The sequence below is a fragment of the Rhineura floridana genome, chromosome 11 (assembly GCF_030035675.1).
Source record: "Rhineura floridana isolate rRhiFlo1 chromosome 11, rRhiFlo1.hap2, whole genome shotgun sequence".
Lineage (NCBI taxonomy): Eukaryota > Metazoa > Chordata > Lepidosauria > Squamata > Rhineuridae > Rhineura > Rhineura floridana.
In genome coordinates, this window is record NC_084490.1 from 35,809,098 (window position 1) to 35,824,475 (window position 15,378).

A 15,378-nucleotide genomic window follows, 5' to 3' on the forward strand; every position below is an offset into this window, starting at 1 on the left:
TCTAGGCAACGTACATGTAAACAGTTAAAACATCATACAGTAAAATACAATAATACAATATATGAACAGTACAACGATACAGGGGCGATAACAATACTAGTGCAGGGTAGGAGGCATTTCAATCATAAAAGTTAACCCTCCCCGGAAATCCCAAAGGCCTGTTGAAAGAGCCAGGTCTTTAAGGCTTTACGGAATACATTTAGGGAAGAGGCGTGCCGTAGATCTTGTGGGAGGGAGTTCCAAAGGGTGGGGGCCGCCACTGAGAAAGCCCTCTCTCTAGTTCCTGCCAATCTAGCTGTTTTTGTTGGCGGGATTGAGAGAAGGCCCTGTGTGGCTGATCTTGTCGGGCTGCATAATTGGTGGCATTGAAGGCGCTCCTTTAGATAAACTGGGCCGAGACTGTATAGGGATTTAAAGGTTAATACCAACACCTTGAATTGGGTCCGGAAAACAACTGGAAGCCAGTGTAGATCGAATAACACTGGTGTGATGTTTGAGAAATTTCGACAGCATGGGCACACGTCTCTCTGGAAAACTTTAATTATGGGCAGGGCCGGCTCCAGGCATCCGGGGTTCCTTGGGCATCAGCTTGCCCTGCCCCCCCGGTGTGTGGGTGTGCGTGCACACACAGTACGCATTATACTAGGAGAACTAGCTTGGGGAAAAAGTGTATATTAGACAGAACAATACAATATATATCTATTAGAAGAAATTAAAGAAATGTGCACTAATATGCTAGCAGGTTTTCATGAATAATTTTTTTAATGCAAAGGGATGGAAAAGTGGTGAACTAAATTTAAGATTGGAAAAATAACCTGAAACTGAGAGATTTTGTCCATCCATCTGGTAGAACTGAAAAAAGGAAGCAAGCAAGTGTTATATCATCACATCTATCTGAACTAGTCCATTCCTCCCTATAAACGAGCTGTAGAATTTAATATATTTTGAACATCATTTTTTGTTGAATCAACCACAAATTTAAGTCTAAAGAAACACTACATATAGATGCTAAAGCAACTTTCCACTGATTGAGCCAAATGGAACACTCTAACTCCCTATTCCATTCATCTCTAAGATCTTCAATAAACTGTGTAGATGTCATGGCTCTCTCACTGTTTCTGGCTATTGCTCTGAAACACAACATCCATACTTAGAACTGTTTCTAGTTAATTCTGGTTTGTTGTTGTGGTGTGTTTTCAAAATGCAGACTTAGGGAGTGCAAAATTCCAATATGTCTGGACACTTACATGCAAGCAGAATATATTGAAATGGCATAGTTATGGATTTAAAAGAAATTATACTTTGTGACAATCACCATGTGGACTCTGTGACATTTAAAAACAACAACACTCAGTTTTATAGTTCTCCCTTATTTTTCAGCCACTGAAGATTTGAGCTGACTTATGAGTAATATTCCCAACTAGAAATAGGCTAGTGATGCAAATTGATCCCTGTTGTTGATAATTAAGTCAATAGAGCACTGCTAACCATAAATAATTTGCTACTGATTAATGAACACCTTATTTATTGATTTACAAGGAATCCACATCACATCTGTCATTTCCTCAGAATAAAACACTGAGTGAACTATATATTCTTCTTCTGTTGGATCGAAATAATTTCTGGGTCATTTTTTTAAAATACACTTTGATAGATATATAACTCATGAGAACTCAAAGATGCATTTGAAAGAAAATGTATTGTCAAGTAAAACAAGATTTTTTTCCTCCTTCCTTCCCTTCAAACGCTTTTTAAAAAAGAATTTGGAATTGGTTCCAGATCAACATTGCAATCCAAATCCACCATCTGCCAGGATAAGAGAGTTTGGATTTGGCAGATCTTGGATTTCCCTGGCTGAGACGGGGCTCAGCTGGGGTTATGCTGCTGATGCAAGTCTCTCACCTGCTGAGCTGGAGATACACCAGTGTAAGTCCCTAACCCCAGTTCAGCCAGGGCTCAGCTGGTAGAACTTAAGCCAGTGTAATTTACATCAGCATGAGTAAAAAAAGGGGCATTCTAGGGGCATGGTGGGGTGGGATGGGGCAAGGAGAGACTTACACCTATTCCAAATCTCTTTCACCAGGGTCACATGACCTAGCTACCCAGCAGAACTCAGGTGTGCACTCTTATGAGGTTACACTCCCCCTGAAGGAGCAGGTGCGCAGCTTGGGAGTCCTTTTGGACCCGTCCTTGTCACTTGAGGCGCAGGTGGCCTCGGTGGCACGGAGTGCTTTTTACCAACTTAGGCTGGTGGCCCAGCTACGCCCATATCTGGACAGGGAACATCTTAGCTCATGCAGAATGCAGCGGCCAGATTAATAACTGGGACCAAGCGGTCGGAGCATGTAACACCGATTCTGGCCCGCTTGCACTGGCTGCCTATATGTTTCCGGGCCCGATTCAAGGTGCTGGTTTTAACCTATAAAGCCTTACATGGCACGGGCCCACAATACCTGATGAAACATCTCTGCCGATATGAACCTACCCGTACACTGCACTCAACATCGAAGGCCCTCCTCCAGGTGCCTACTCAGAGAGACGCCCGGAAGGCGACTACAAGAAAGAGGGCCTTCTCGGTGGTGGCCCCCGAATTATGGAACACCCTTTGAAGAGGTTCGCCTGGCGCCTACGTTACTATCCTTTCGGCGCCAGGTGAAAACCTTCCTCTTTGCCCAGGCATTTTAACATTTTAACATCTTAACATTTTAATATTTAATATCTTATATCTTAATAGTTTAATATTTTTGTATCTTGTATTTAATGTTTAACAGACACTTACACGATACATCTTCTGTAATTTGATGACCAGCTGGTTTTAAATTGTATTTGTTTGTTTTTTTATTTGATGTACACCGCCCAGAGAGCCTTGCTATGGGCGGTATAAAAGTTGAATTAAATAAATAAATAAATAAATGAAGAAGATTATTTCAGATGGAGGTTGATGCAGACTGGAAACTGCTCTCTGTCATGCCCTGGAAGCATACTTTCTTTTCTCCTTGCAGGTTTGATTGCTATGGTCTCCCAAAGACTTATAAGAGTCCACTCCACTCCCTGTGGATTTGGAGGTGCTATTTCCCATCTGACAAAAATGAACCTAATCAGGTAGAACAGTTGAGACTACATTAGACAACATAAATCAACTTGTACATGTAAGTTTGTTTGTGGAAGGTGGAAATGCTTATGACAGGAATGAACCATCTGCAAAAAATCCTTCCAAGGCCCTTCAACCACTGATCAGCACAATGATGCCCCCTTTACTATGTCAGGACATTGGAGCATCTAGCTCAATGATGTCAACACTATGTGGCAGCAGCACGGATGTGGGAGAAATTTGTTTGGTTCACATTTTAAATTAATACTTTCCAAAACAATGCATGAACTGAAACACAGTTCTCTTTTGAAATACACACTTTTCCAAATGTTACAATGCAGTTCTCCAACCAATGTATCCAAACATGCATATACTTGCGAAGAGTGCACACTAAAATTCATATATTAAGGGAAAATCTATTCAGGGGAAATGGTTTGCAAAAAGCACATTCTAGGCAAGATTGCATCCAAAATTTGTATATTATGAGAAAAGCACTTGAAAATGCATACACATTTTCATGGAGACTTTTTGATTTTTATAAAAAAAATGCAAATGTATGCAGAACAGAAGTTTAAGATGCATTCCTAGCAGCAGCTTTCCAGGATTTCAGTGAGGAATTTTCCCCAGCTGTATCTGGAGATGCCTGGGATTAAACCTGGTATTGCATTTAGAGGCATTCCAGCTTTCACCAACATGAAGACCTATTCAGGTGAGTTCACTATGTGCGTATTTGGCAATGAGTTTTCTATTACTGAATTTGATCTTACATTCAGAGCTTTCCACTGTGACCAAATTTGATTGACAGGGAATCAACTTGTTTATTGTTAAACTGATTTCCTTTTCTATTGGTCTTTCTCTCCTCCATTTCTCATGTCTCTTTTTTCAGATGGTAATGCAAGTCCAAATCAGACAGTGATCACTGAATTCATTCTCCTGGGATTTGGGAACCTTTATGAGCTAAGGATCCCAACTTTTGTGATATTCCTTGCGGTCTATATAGTGACATTAACAGGAAATACAATGATCACGGTGGTTGTGTTGACTGACCATAGCCTTCATAACCCCATGTACTTCTTCCTGGGAAACCTCTCTTTCTTGGAAATATGGTACACCACCAGCGTGGTTCCAAAGATGCTGAAAACATTCCTGACTGCCCATGAGGCCATTTTTTTCTCAGCTTGCCTCTTCCAGTTTTATGCCTTTGGCTCATTGGCAGTTTCTGAGTGTTTTCTTCTAGCTGTGATGTCCTATGATCGCTACATAGCCATATGCCACCCATTGCATTATGCAAACAGCATGAGCTTCAGAGTGTGCCTTAAGTTAGCAATAGGGTCGTGGATTGGTGGATTTCTGTCCCCAGTGGTCACCATACTAATGGTTTCTGTGTTGCCTTTCTGTGCTTCTAATGAGATTGATCATTTTTTCTGTGATTTGACCCCTGTCGTTAAACTTGCCTGTGGAGACACACAAAGAGTGAGGATCCCTGCTTTCCTTATTGCCTCCCTTGTATCCTTCTCTCCATTCCTTCTCACTGTTCTGTCATACTATAAAATCATCTCCACCATCCTCAAGATCCCATCTGCCAAAAGCAAACAGAAAGCCTTTTCCACCTGCTCCTCCCATCTCATTGTGGTTACGGTGTTCTATGGGACATTGATGGTGGTATATGACGTACCTGCGACAACTTGGTGTCCAAATCTAAGCAAAGTCTTTTCTGTTCTCTATACAGTAGGAACACCAATGGTTAATCCTATTATATTTAGTCTGAGGAATAAGGATGTGCAAAATGCACTGAGGAAGATTTTGACCAGAAATTCTGCATTGTCACTTGAATGAAGAGAACTTTGCCATGCCACGTGAATGTGGAGAGACACGGAGTTCTGTTGATTTGTATTTAAAAACTATTGTTACCACATTTGACAGATATTGAGTTAAAAAAAAAAACACCAGAAGCAGCTACACCAGCTCCCAGCAAGAAGGTCACCATTGCTTACCAGGAGGGAAAGGGAAGGGGGTGCAAAGTGGCAGGAAGGTTTTTGTGGTGCGCATACACTGACAAGAGTGCTAGATGTCCAGTGCATTTTGTCAGTGCATTTGCTCTGTGTAAACCTCCTACTGCCTCTGCTGTCCGCCTCTCTGTCACAGTAAGTGACAGCAAACCACCTTCCAGTTGTAGTGTGTTGAGGTTCCCCCTTTCATGCAGTGAGATGTCTTCCTTTATAATTTCCAAATAGTACAAAGGGAAAAGAGTTGATGTTCAGGAATAAGAGCACTATTCCATGTGGCAAACATGGTTGAAAATATCCCTGAATTACCTTTCCTCAGCTAATAGCTTATCATTGCAGGACTGGTACATAGCTTGCCCTAGAAATAGATTACTTGAAGTAACATCATTTGGAATAAACTAGTTTACCTGGAGACACAAGTATCTTCACCAGTTTGTTGTTTGTTAATCTGGGGAAACATCGCAGTCAATTCCAATGAAATTATACAAATGAGACTGGGATAGAAATCACTGAGCATTTCAAATTGACTTGTCCTGTGTTTTTTTGGATGCCTGGATAAAGAACATTCACTGTGGTAGTGACCCTTTTGTTGGATATGCTCACTTAGAAGTGTGATTGGCACAGATATTGTTATTATTTCAGAGCCAGGTAAAGACCTGTTTGTTTGTCCACACATTATACTGTATGTCCTTTAGTTAGTTGGTATTGTTTAATCTGCTCTGTGAGTTTTGTTGCTTCTGTTGTTTGCTTAAACAGTTTCATGGTTTCATGGTTGTATATTATATGGTTCAGTTTATTTCATATGTTGTGTCATGCCCTGGGATCTGCACAGTTAAAAGATAGGTTAAAAATATTATCAATTAAAAAAATAGAAGCAGAAGTGGCTGCTAGGTTGATGAGTGAGGCAGCGCTGCGATAGTGCGTGTGGTCCAATACAACACCAAAAGCAGGTTCGGGTATAGAAAAAGATCCAGTCACAGGCAATGATTTCGTTAAGAGTCTTTACTGAGACATTTAGAGTTACAACCAGCTTCTTCCACATCGCTACACCCCCACACACTTTCAGTTTCTCTCCAGCCTTATGTAGATAAGAGTGCCCTTGTTATGGCACAGCTGCCATCGACAGCCTTGGCACTCTTCCCAACCAACTTAACCCCATAAGAGCAGGTTTGTCCGTTGCTTTCCTCTCTGTGAGGAACACACACATACCCTGAGAGCCCAACAGCCCCCACCTGTTTCTCACAGTAGTTTCAATTCCCTTTAACATAGATTACAGTTTTTACATTTCATCCTTTGTTTTTACATGTTTACATCTTCAGATTCTAGGCTTACATTATTCATTACATCTTGGTTTTACACAAGTCATGTACAATGTATCTGCATCCACTTCTTGTTCAGTGTATGCCCCCTGGCCTGTGATAAGGCCAATTGTGAATCTATCAGGCGGCTTCCCTTTGTTTTCTCTCTCAGAGCGTCTTAAGGGCAATTGAGACTCAGTTTCCCTTGTGCTACTGTTGCCTGCACTAGTTCCTGGTACTTCGCTATCTTGTAATGACACATCATCAGCCTTTCTTTTCTTCGTTTTATGTTTCCCCCAAATGAGTTCGTTTAATGCATCCTTTAATGGCATTTGCAGTACTTCTTCTTCTGCGCTAGGACCTGGCTGTATGTCTTCTTCTTTTACTGCATGTTTATCGTGTGACCCATTTAGATGTATGGTCTGACTTTGATCCCACTCTTGATCTGACACTTTTATGCTTCGACTGAGAATCACTTGTTGCAGCTCAGGCACCTAGACCCTGTAATAGGCGTTCTGAAAGTCCAGTACATGTCCCTTCTGGGCTCTAGGTGCTAGCTTACCACGTCTTTTATTCTTGGGAATGTGAACCCAACATTTAGCCCCAAACCGCTCAATGTGCTTTATCCGTGGTTTCTTTCCCGTTAGTTTCTCATAGGGAGACATTCCCAGAACTCTGTGTAACAACCTATATAAACAGCATACAGGATACACTTTCCCCAAAACGTGTTATATAGGTTTGAATCTCCCAACATGGCTCTCATGGATTCCTGAAGAGATCTGTTTTTCCTCTCCGCAACCCCATTTGAAAACGGAGAAAATGGAGCTGTTAAGTTTTGGGCTATTCCCTTGCTTTCCATGAATTCCTGCAAAGCTTGGCTCATAAATTCACCCCCCCTGATCTGAGCATATGCATTTTATTGTGACCCCATGTTGTGTTTCCACTCTCTTTATGAACAAGTGTAATTTTGTATCTGCCTCATCTTTTCTCTTCAGCAAGTACACATGACAATACCTTGTGAAATCATCTACCACAACCATGAAATACTTAGCACCCCCCTTTGAACACTGCAATGGTCCAGACAAGTCAACATGTATTAACTGAAATGGCGCAGTTGTTGTGCATTCTGCTGTTTGATTTATGGGTGCCAATGTGGCTTTAGTTCTGTAACGCACATCGCACTCATATACTTGCTCACACCCCTGTAATTTCATATCCTCACTATGAGTCGGGGTTTTCTTAATTGTGTCATAATTGGCATGGGCCAATCTTCTGTGCCACTGATGCAAACAGCGTTCGTGCAACAGCTTATTGGCACTTAATACAGCACACTCCTGCTCATCGTGGGTGCTTTGTAAAGTGAACAGTGTATCTTGCAGACACCCCTGCATGCATATCTCTTTCCCTCATTTAACAACACATTTCCCTTTCTCGAAAGTTACAGAATAACCCATATCTGTAAGTTTCTTTACAGACAAAATATTACTTGCTAATTGCGGTACTAACAATACATCTGTCAAAATAGTCTGGAGCTTACTCAGTTTCAATGTTCCACGTGCCAGAACGTCACGTTTGGATCCGTCAGCCAACAAAACAGTTTCCTGCACTGGTTTCAATGAGTGAAACAGGCTTGCATTATTTATGAGGCAATGAGAAGCTCCACTATCAATTACCCAGTGAGAGTTAATTGTTTTATGCTGCTTTGTACTAACAAAGTTCACGCTAGATTGCTTCCAGCCTCTGTCTCTTCGCTTGGCTGCACAGTTTCACTGTATATGCCCCCTTGCTCCACAAAAATAACAGGATTTTAGTCCATGCTGCTCTTTGAAGGTAGACTGCTTAGTTTTGACTGCTTCTTTCAGCTCAGTCCTGTTAATCTCCTGTCTTCTTTGCCATTCTTGATTGAGTTTCTCTTCCACAAAATCCAGACTCAATCCTCCGTCAGGCATCGCCTCCATTGATGTCATGAGATTGTTCCATTTCTCGTCCAGTGAAGACAAAATAATGTACACCTTTTGTAGATTGCTATGCTCGACCCCTCTGTCCTCCAATTCTGCAAACAGACGTCGAAATTCCGTTAAATGCTCAGTCATGCTGCTCTCTTCAGTTAAACGCATCCGATATAACTTCCTTGCCAAACAAAGTTTGCTCCCTGCGGTCTGTTGCACATGTACATTATTCAAAACAGTCCACATGCGTTTTGCTGTGGGTTCATCTCTCACATACAGCAATTGAGAGTTGGACAGTGCTAATGTGATAAAAGCCTTCGCCTTTTCATCCTTACATGTCCATGCCGCTTGAGGGACCGCTGGTGGAGTGGTGTCTATTACTTCAAACAAATCCTCTTTAATCAGAAAAGCCCTCATCCGTAACTTCCAGCTGGCGTAGTTTGTTTCAGTGAGCCATTCCATTGGCATTCCAGCAGACATATTTATTGCCATCCTCAGCGATCTGCTTTCCGCTCACCTCTTTCTCACACGGTTTCCGATCAAGCTTGCATCTCAGCTCCGAGGTGTCAGACCAGAACTAACCCTAGCGCTGTAAATTGGACCAGAATTCTGGGCCCATAACCCTTGTTGCGCTGCGATAGTGCGTGTGGTCCAATACAACACCAAAAGCAGGTTTGGGTATAGAAAAAGATCCAGTCACAGGCAATGATTTCGTTAAGAGTCTTTACTGAGACATTTAGAGTTACAACCAGCTTCTTCCACATCAACGCTACACCCCCACACACTTTTGGTTTCTCTCCAGCCTTATGTAGATAAGAGTGCCCTTGTTATGGCACAGCTGCCATCGACGGCCTTGGCACTCTTCCCAGCCGACTTAACCCCATAAGAGCAGGTTTGTCCGTTGCTTTCCTCTCTGTGAGGAACACACACATAACCTGAGAGCCCAACAAAGGGACCATCTATCACTAATCCTGAAAGTGCTACACGGACTGCCAGTGAGCTATCAGACTCAATTCAAGGTGTTAGTACTTGCAAACATACAAAGCCCCTAAATGGTTAAATACCTAAAAGAACACCTTCCCCAGTATCAGCCATCTTGGGCCCTAAGATTGACAGGGGGGCTCTGTTGGTGGTGTCACTGCTGGGTGCTGCCCAGTTGCTACTGGCACATGACAGGCCCTTCTTGGTAGTGGTTCCCCATTTTTAGAGTACATTCTTTGGTGAGGTCTATTTCCCTCACTATTAATGTTCGGGGGGGGGGAATTAAGTACTGTTTACCCAGGCATTTGATGGCTGAGTGATGCTGTTCCTGGAAACATTAACATTATTAGTTGTAAGTGTATGTGATTGTTTTTCGTAATGTCTTGAAATGTTTTACATATTTAAAGACACACACACACACACTGTTTTGCTACTTTGTTTTCTGTTGCCCTGGGCTCCTTTGGAGAAAGAGTGGAATAATTTAATAAAATAAATAAATAAATAGCATAGCATAGCATAATAATTTAAATAAATTTAAAATGTAAGCCTCCTTCTATTTGCCTTCCTTAAAACATTAGTGAGATGTATGATTTCACTGGATTGCATTCAATGAAGTGTGAATGCATGTATGCTCGCCAAGGGGAATTCATTGCCCATTCCTCCCCATTGCAGATGTTTACATTCCCCAAACCTGCTCCTGGGAGTGAAGTGAAATTGGGCATAATCAGCGTGAATTTCTGCTACTCCTGTTTCTCCTCCTCCAACTCTACACCTCCAGCTCCACACCTCACAGCCCAGAACTTTCCTGAAGGACATTCACCACCACCAACCCAGCAGAGGAGGAGAGGGAGGCAAATTTCCTTTATGTGATCTTCTTTGTGCATTAAAAACAAACTTAGATATTTGAGTTGGCAAACTGCAGGGAGAAATAACTCCTAATGGAGCAGTAGCTCGTCTAACTATTTTAAACATACTTGTGTAAGCACTATATTATATATATATAAACCTACTTGTTACTCAGAGGTTATTTTTTTAACCCATTCCTCTTGTTTTAAAACCAATGGTAATTTATAATGCTCAATAGTAATCCTTATAGGCTGTCCTGATTGCTGTCCTGAAAGACCAAAAGCTAGCAGTAACTAGATTAGGCTGAACACAGTGCAGATATGGACTACTGATGGATGAGAGTGACACTGGAGTAGTCCTTGCATACTTGACGAAAGAACTACAAGCACATAGGAAGCTGACTGAGATGAACTGAATGTGACGGAGTAGTCTACTTAGCCCAGTAGTATCTATTATGTCTAGCAATAGCTATCCAGAGTTAAAAGTTGAGGTCTTGCCCAACCTGGCTCCCCGATACCAATTTAACTAGAGGTGCTGGGGACTAAAACTGGGATCATCTGTTTACAAAACATGTGCTCTACCAATGAGCTATGTACTGAAGTCTTCTACCCAGAAAGCTCTACCACTGAGCTATGTACTTTGCACTCGGTCAAGTAGTGTCCACTTTTTATTAATCTGTGGGTCAAGCCTTTTTACTAAAATAATCTTTACCATTCACTCTTTATTGTGTTTAGATTTACACAACTGTCTTTGACAACATACATTTCCTAATTTCCACAACATGATACTCTTCACCTCTGCTTAACATGCCCTTAGATTATAACTGTATTTTTTAAAGGGGTTGCCTGATATCTTCTGCACAGTGGCTGATGAAAAAGCACATATTTCCTTGCTTCCTTGATGCCATCAGGGACTATGATTTCTTCTTCAGAAGCCCTCCTCTGAGTGATGCTACATCACAAAATAGTGTCATTTCCAGAACATTTTGTCAGAAGAAATGATGGACACCAGGAGGACACCAACAGAAGCTCTTCTACCACAAAAGTTCTGGGTGTCACAAATTTTTTAAAAAGTAACATTCAGTGCCCCTACCATCTACAAAAAACAGTAACAACTTGGATACATTGGACAAAGTTTGCCATCAACTCTCCAAATTTCTGATCTCCTAGCCATTGAATATGCAAAAGTGAAAGGGAAAGTTTTAATCAGCATGAAAGTCTATATGGTATGCACTCTGGGTACAGGTTGAGTGTCACATACCTCAAGCCTAACATTCCAGGGGCATGCAGATCCTGCATGTCAGTGTAAGCATGGCCAAAGTCAAAAGTTGGTATGGGTAAAGCCTATGGATCAAGGAGAAATTCAGTTGGGCAACTCCCTAATTTGCACTTCCTGGAACAATATGTGAAACAAAACACAGTTATCATTCAAAATTCACACTTTCCCAAATTTTACAAGGTAGTTCTCCACCCAAATAATGTGAATAAAAAGTGGATATTATGGGAAGTTTTTCATAAAATGCATGTATTAGTGAAAATAGCATACAAACATTCATTATGTTAGGGAAAATTGCTTGCAAAAATGTGAATATTAGGGAATATGACATACAATAATACATGTATCAGGAGAAATTCACAATAAAATGTTGATGAATTTTTGTCAAGACTTTTAAAATAAGTTACATTGCAAATTGATGCAGAAGTGTGGAGAGCTGAATTTAAGATTAGAAAAATCAGAAATTGAGAAAAATTGAAATTAACAAGATTCACTCATCTCTAATAGAGACATATGTAGGGGCAAAGCCATATACATTTGTTACCAGTAAAGTGAGTGTTTTTGATCCTCTAGGAAAACAGGATAGGAATGGGTTAACGTAAAGACTGAGTGAACAGCCTTGGTGAATGTTAGAGACACAGCTGCAGGAGATTATCTCTTAACACTTAGGCCAATAAAGCAGAGTGAAAGAGAGCAGCCTGTGTGGGGGAGAAAAGGAGTAAAGGTATTGATGCTGAGTGGTTTTGCTGGTAACTTATGCAAGTGAGTGATTTGGACTATACTTATAGGACCTGTTGGTGCTGCATGCCAATAAAGTCCTTCTTACTTGAAGCTCTTCACTGTGTGACTGGCATTTATTCCACTTTACTTGGTACTGGGCTACAGACTGTGTAAAATACGCTAACATTAAGGGTTATGGGCCCAGACTACACGGTCTAACCCACAGTACCAGTAAGCCAGAACACGCTTGAAAGAAGGGCAAACCAGCAGGACAAACTGTGGTCAAGCTAAAGCACCTGGAGAAACCAGTATGGTGATGTCCTACACCTCAGGAATGCCATTGGAGTGTCTAAATGACACGAATTACACAAGTTGGCGGATAAAGATGCAGATGCTGCTAATCCGAGAGGACCTGTGGCACGTCATTGAGGCAGACGCACCTTCTAACCCCACGGAGGAATGGCAATGCCAAGACCAGAAGGCAAGAGCCACTATTATACTTGGAGTACAAGACTCTCAGCTACTGTACGTAAGAGAAATGGAAACTGCAAGAGAGGTCTGGGAGGCGCTGTGGAGTGTTCATATTAAAACCACAGCAGGCAGTAAAGTTCTACTTGCGAGAAAGCTATTCCAAACACGCTTAACAGAGGGAATAAGCATGCATGAACACATACAAACTATTCGAGGCTTGTTTGCGCAATTACAAGATAGAGATGTGGAATACTCAGATCTACAGCAAGTTTTTGTCTTACTTTCTTCATTGGATAAATCCTACGATGCTGTCATATGTACGTTGGAAGCAATGCCCGAATGTGAGCTCACCATGAGTTATGTCTCTGATAAACTTTTACGTGAGTCGGAACATCGCAAAGACAGTATGCAACATTCCACAAAGAGCACATCACAGAGGAGAGAAGATGCCAGAGAACCAACAGTAAAGAAATGCTTCAAATGCGGTTTTGAGAAACATTTACGTAAAGACTGCAAGTCGCAAAGAAAAGCCGAGCGAGGAAAAGAGACATTGTTTGTGCGAGTCGTAACGGCAACAGAAAAAGAAGAAGAGAACAAAAACACAGAATGGACTATCGACTCTGGATCATCTCATTTTTTATGCAACAACAAAGCAATGTTTAGAGAGCTTACTACCACTTCTGAACAAGTATACTTGGCGGATGGAAAATCACGTGAGGTACTTGGGAGGGGTGTTATTAGTGTACACTGTCTCAAAACGTTGGTTACAAATGTGTTATATGTTCCTACTATTTCGTCAAATTTAATGTCAGTATCTAAACTCAATGCCATGCAGTATGATGTATTATTTTCTAACGGAGTGTGTAAGATTATGAAACAAGGGAAAGTGCAAGTAAAGGGATATCTCAAGAACTCACTTTACATAATAGAGAAAATCCCTAAGGTGGTTGTTAATGTAACAAGGAACAAACCTATACATGAAGGATGCATTCATGATTAACACAAAAAACTGGGGCATACAAGTTACTCTACTTTACAACTGATGCCTAAGCACAGCACAGACATAAAGTTTAAACCATGTAATGCTTTTGTTGAGTGCACTGTGTGTAAAGAAACCAAAGCTACAGCAACACCAATTAGCATGAAAAGTGATTGGAAATCCAAGAGAGCATTCGAGTTACTTAGTATGGATTTAGCTGGTCCATTTAATAAATCAAAAGGAGGTGCTAAATATTATTTGGTAATTATAGATCATTTCACGAAGTTTAGTTTTGTGTACCTATTGAAATCAAAAGACGAAGCTGAAAGGCACATAAAGCAATTTATAAAATGGGTAGAAGCTAAGCATACAGTTAAGGTAGCACAGCTTCATTCAGACAGGGGAGGTGAATTCCTTTCAGGCTCATTTCGGAGATACCTTAAAGAAAGGGGCGTTAAACATTCCTTAACAGCTCCTGGCTCTCTGCACCAGAACGGATTGGCAGAACGCCGAAACCGGAGCCTTCAGGATATGCAATGATGCATGGCTGTAATCTATCATCCGGGTTCTGGGGTGAAGCAATTATGTACGCAAATTATATATTAAACTGACTGTACTCAAGCCCAATTATGAGAACACCCTATGAAATGCTGTATGGTAAAAAGCCTAAGCATTCTCACATAAACACATTCGGAGTTGAGTGCTGGGCGCACATTCTGAAAGTCTGCAGAAAGAGCAAATTAGCGAATAGAGCAGAAAAAGGTTGTTTTCTCGGGTATGCTGGCATACCGACCTCATACCGGGTATGGCTCCCCAGGAAACAACAAGTGCTGATTTGTAGAAGCATATCCATATCCAAGGAATGGATTACTGTAAAGGCACCCGAAACCATAAACAAAGGTGATATTATGGCCTCAGAGTTGAAGAAGAGGGCCTGCAAGCTGAACAGAATGGAGGAGGTGAGGTGGTGCAGTTAACTCCGCATATGGAGTCTAAGCAACCACGTCAATCACAAAGAAGTAATATAGGTAAACCACCCAGCAGATTTCAAGTGAAAGCTGCCATGTGTAGACAGGTGGAACCCACCACCTACAAGGAAGCAATATAATTGCCACAGATAGAAGCAGATATGTGGTTGGAGGCCATGAAGGAAGAAATGAACGCAATGAGCAATAATGACACATGGACGCTTGTAACACTACCACCTGGTAAACGAACCATAGGGTGTAGATGGATTTTTAAGATTAAGTGAGATTGTGAGGGTGCTATACAACGATACAGGGCCCGCCTAGTGGCCAAGGGATTCCTCCAACACATGGGAAAAGATTATAACACGGTATTCGCACCGGTCATTAGACATGAAACCATTCGTTTAGTATTAAAGGTGGCTGCCATGAATAATCTACAAGTATTTCATTATGATGTAAAGACAGCCTTTTTGTATGGCGATTTACAAGAAAACATTTATATGGAACAACCCGCTGGGTTTGATGATCGCTCAAAACGTGTCTGTAAACTGCTCAAATCCATCTATGGGTTGAAGCAAAGTACCAGATGTTGGTATACTAAATTGAACACTATACTGGAATCCATGAGCCTAACACGTAGTATAGCACACCCATGTTTATATGTGCAGAAACAAGGTGACAAGATCACATATTGTCTCATTTTTGTCGATGATATTTTATATATATGTGACAATATAGAACAAGAAAGGAAGTTTTCTGCACAACTAGCAAAGCATGTAGAAATAAAACAACTA

General features: G+C 41.2%; 1 protein-coding gene across 1 annotated transcript; it reads left to right on the forward strand.

Annotated features, from left to right (window-relative positions):
* The first annotated feature begins 3,730 nt into the window (after positions 1-3,730).
* Positions 3,731-4,927, forward strand: LOC133367939 (olfactory receptor 11A1-like). The gene is made up of 2 exons (XM_061592023.1): positions 3,731-3,800; positions 3,978-4,927. Exons 1-2 carry the CDS (start codon positions 3,731-3,733, stop codon positions 4,925-4,927), a joined length of 1,020 nt encoding a protein of 339 aa, XP_061448007.1.
* Positions 4,928-15,378: the final 10,451 nt, after the last annotated feature.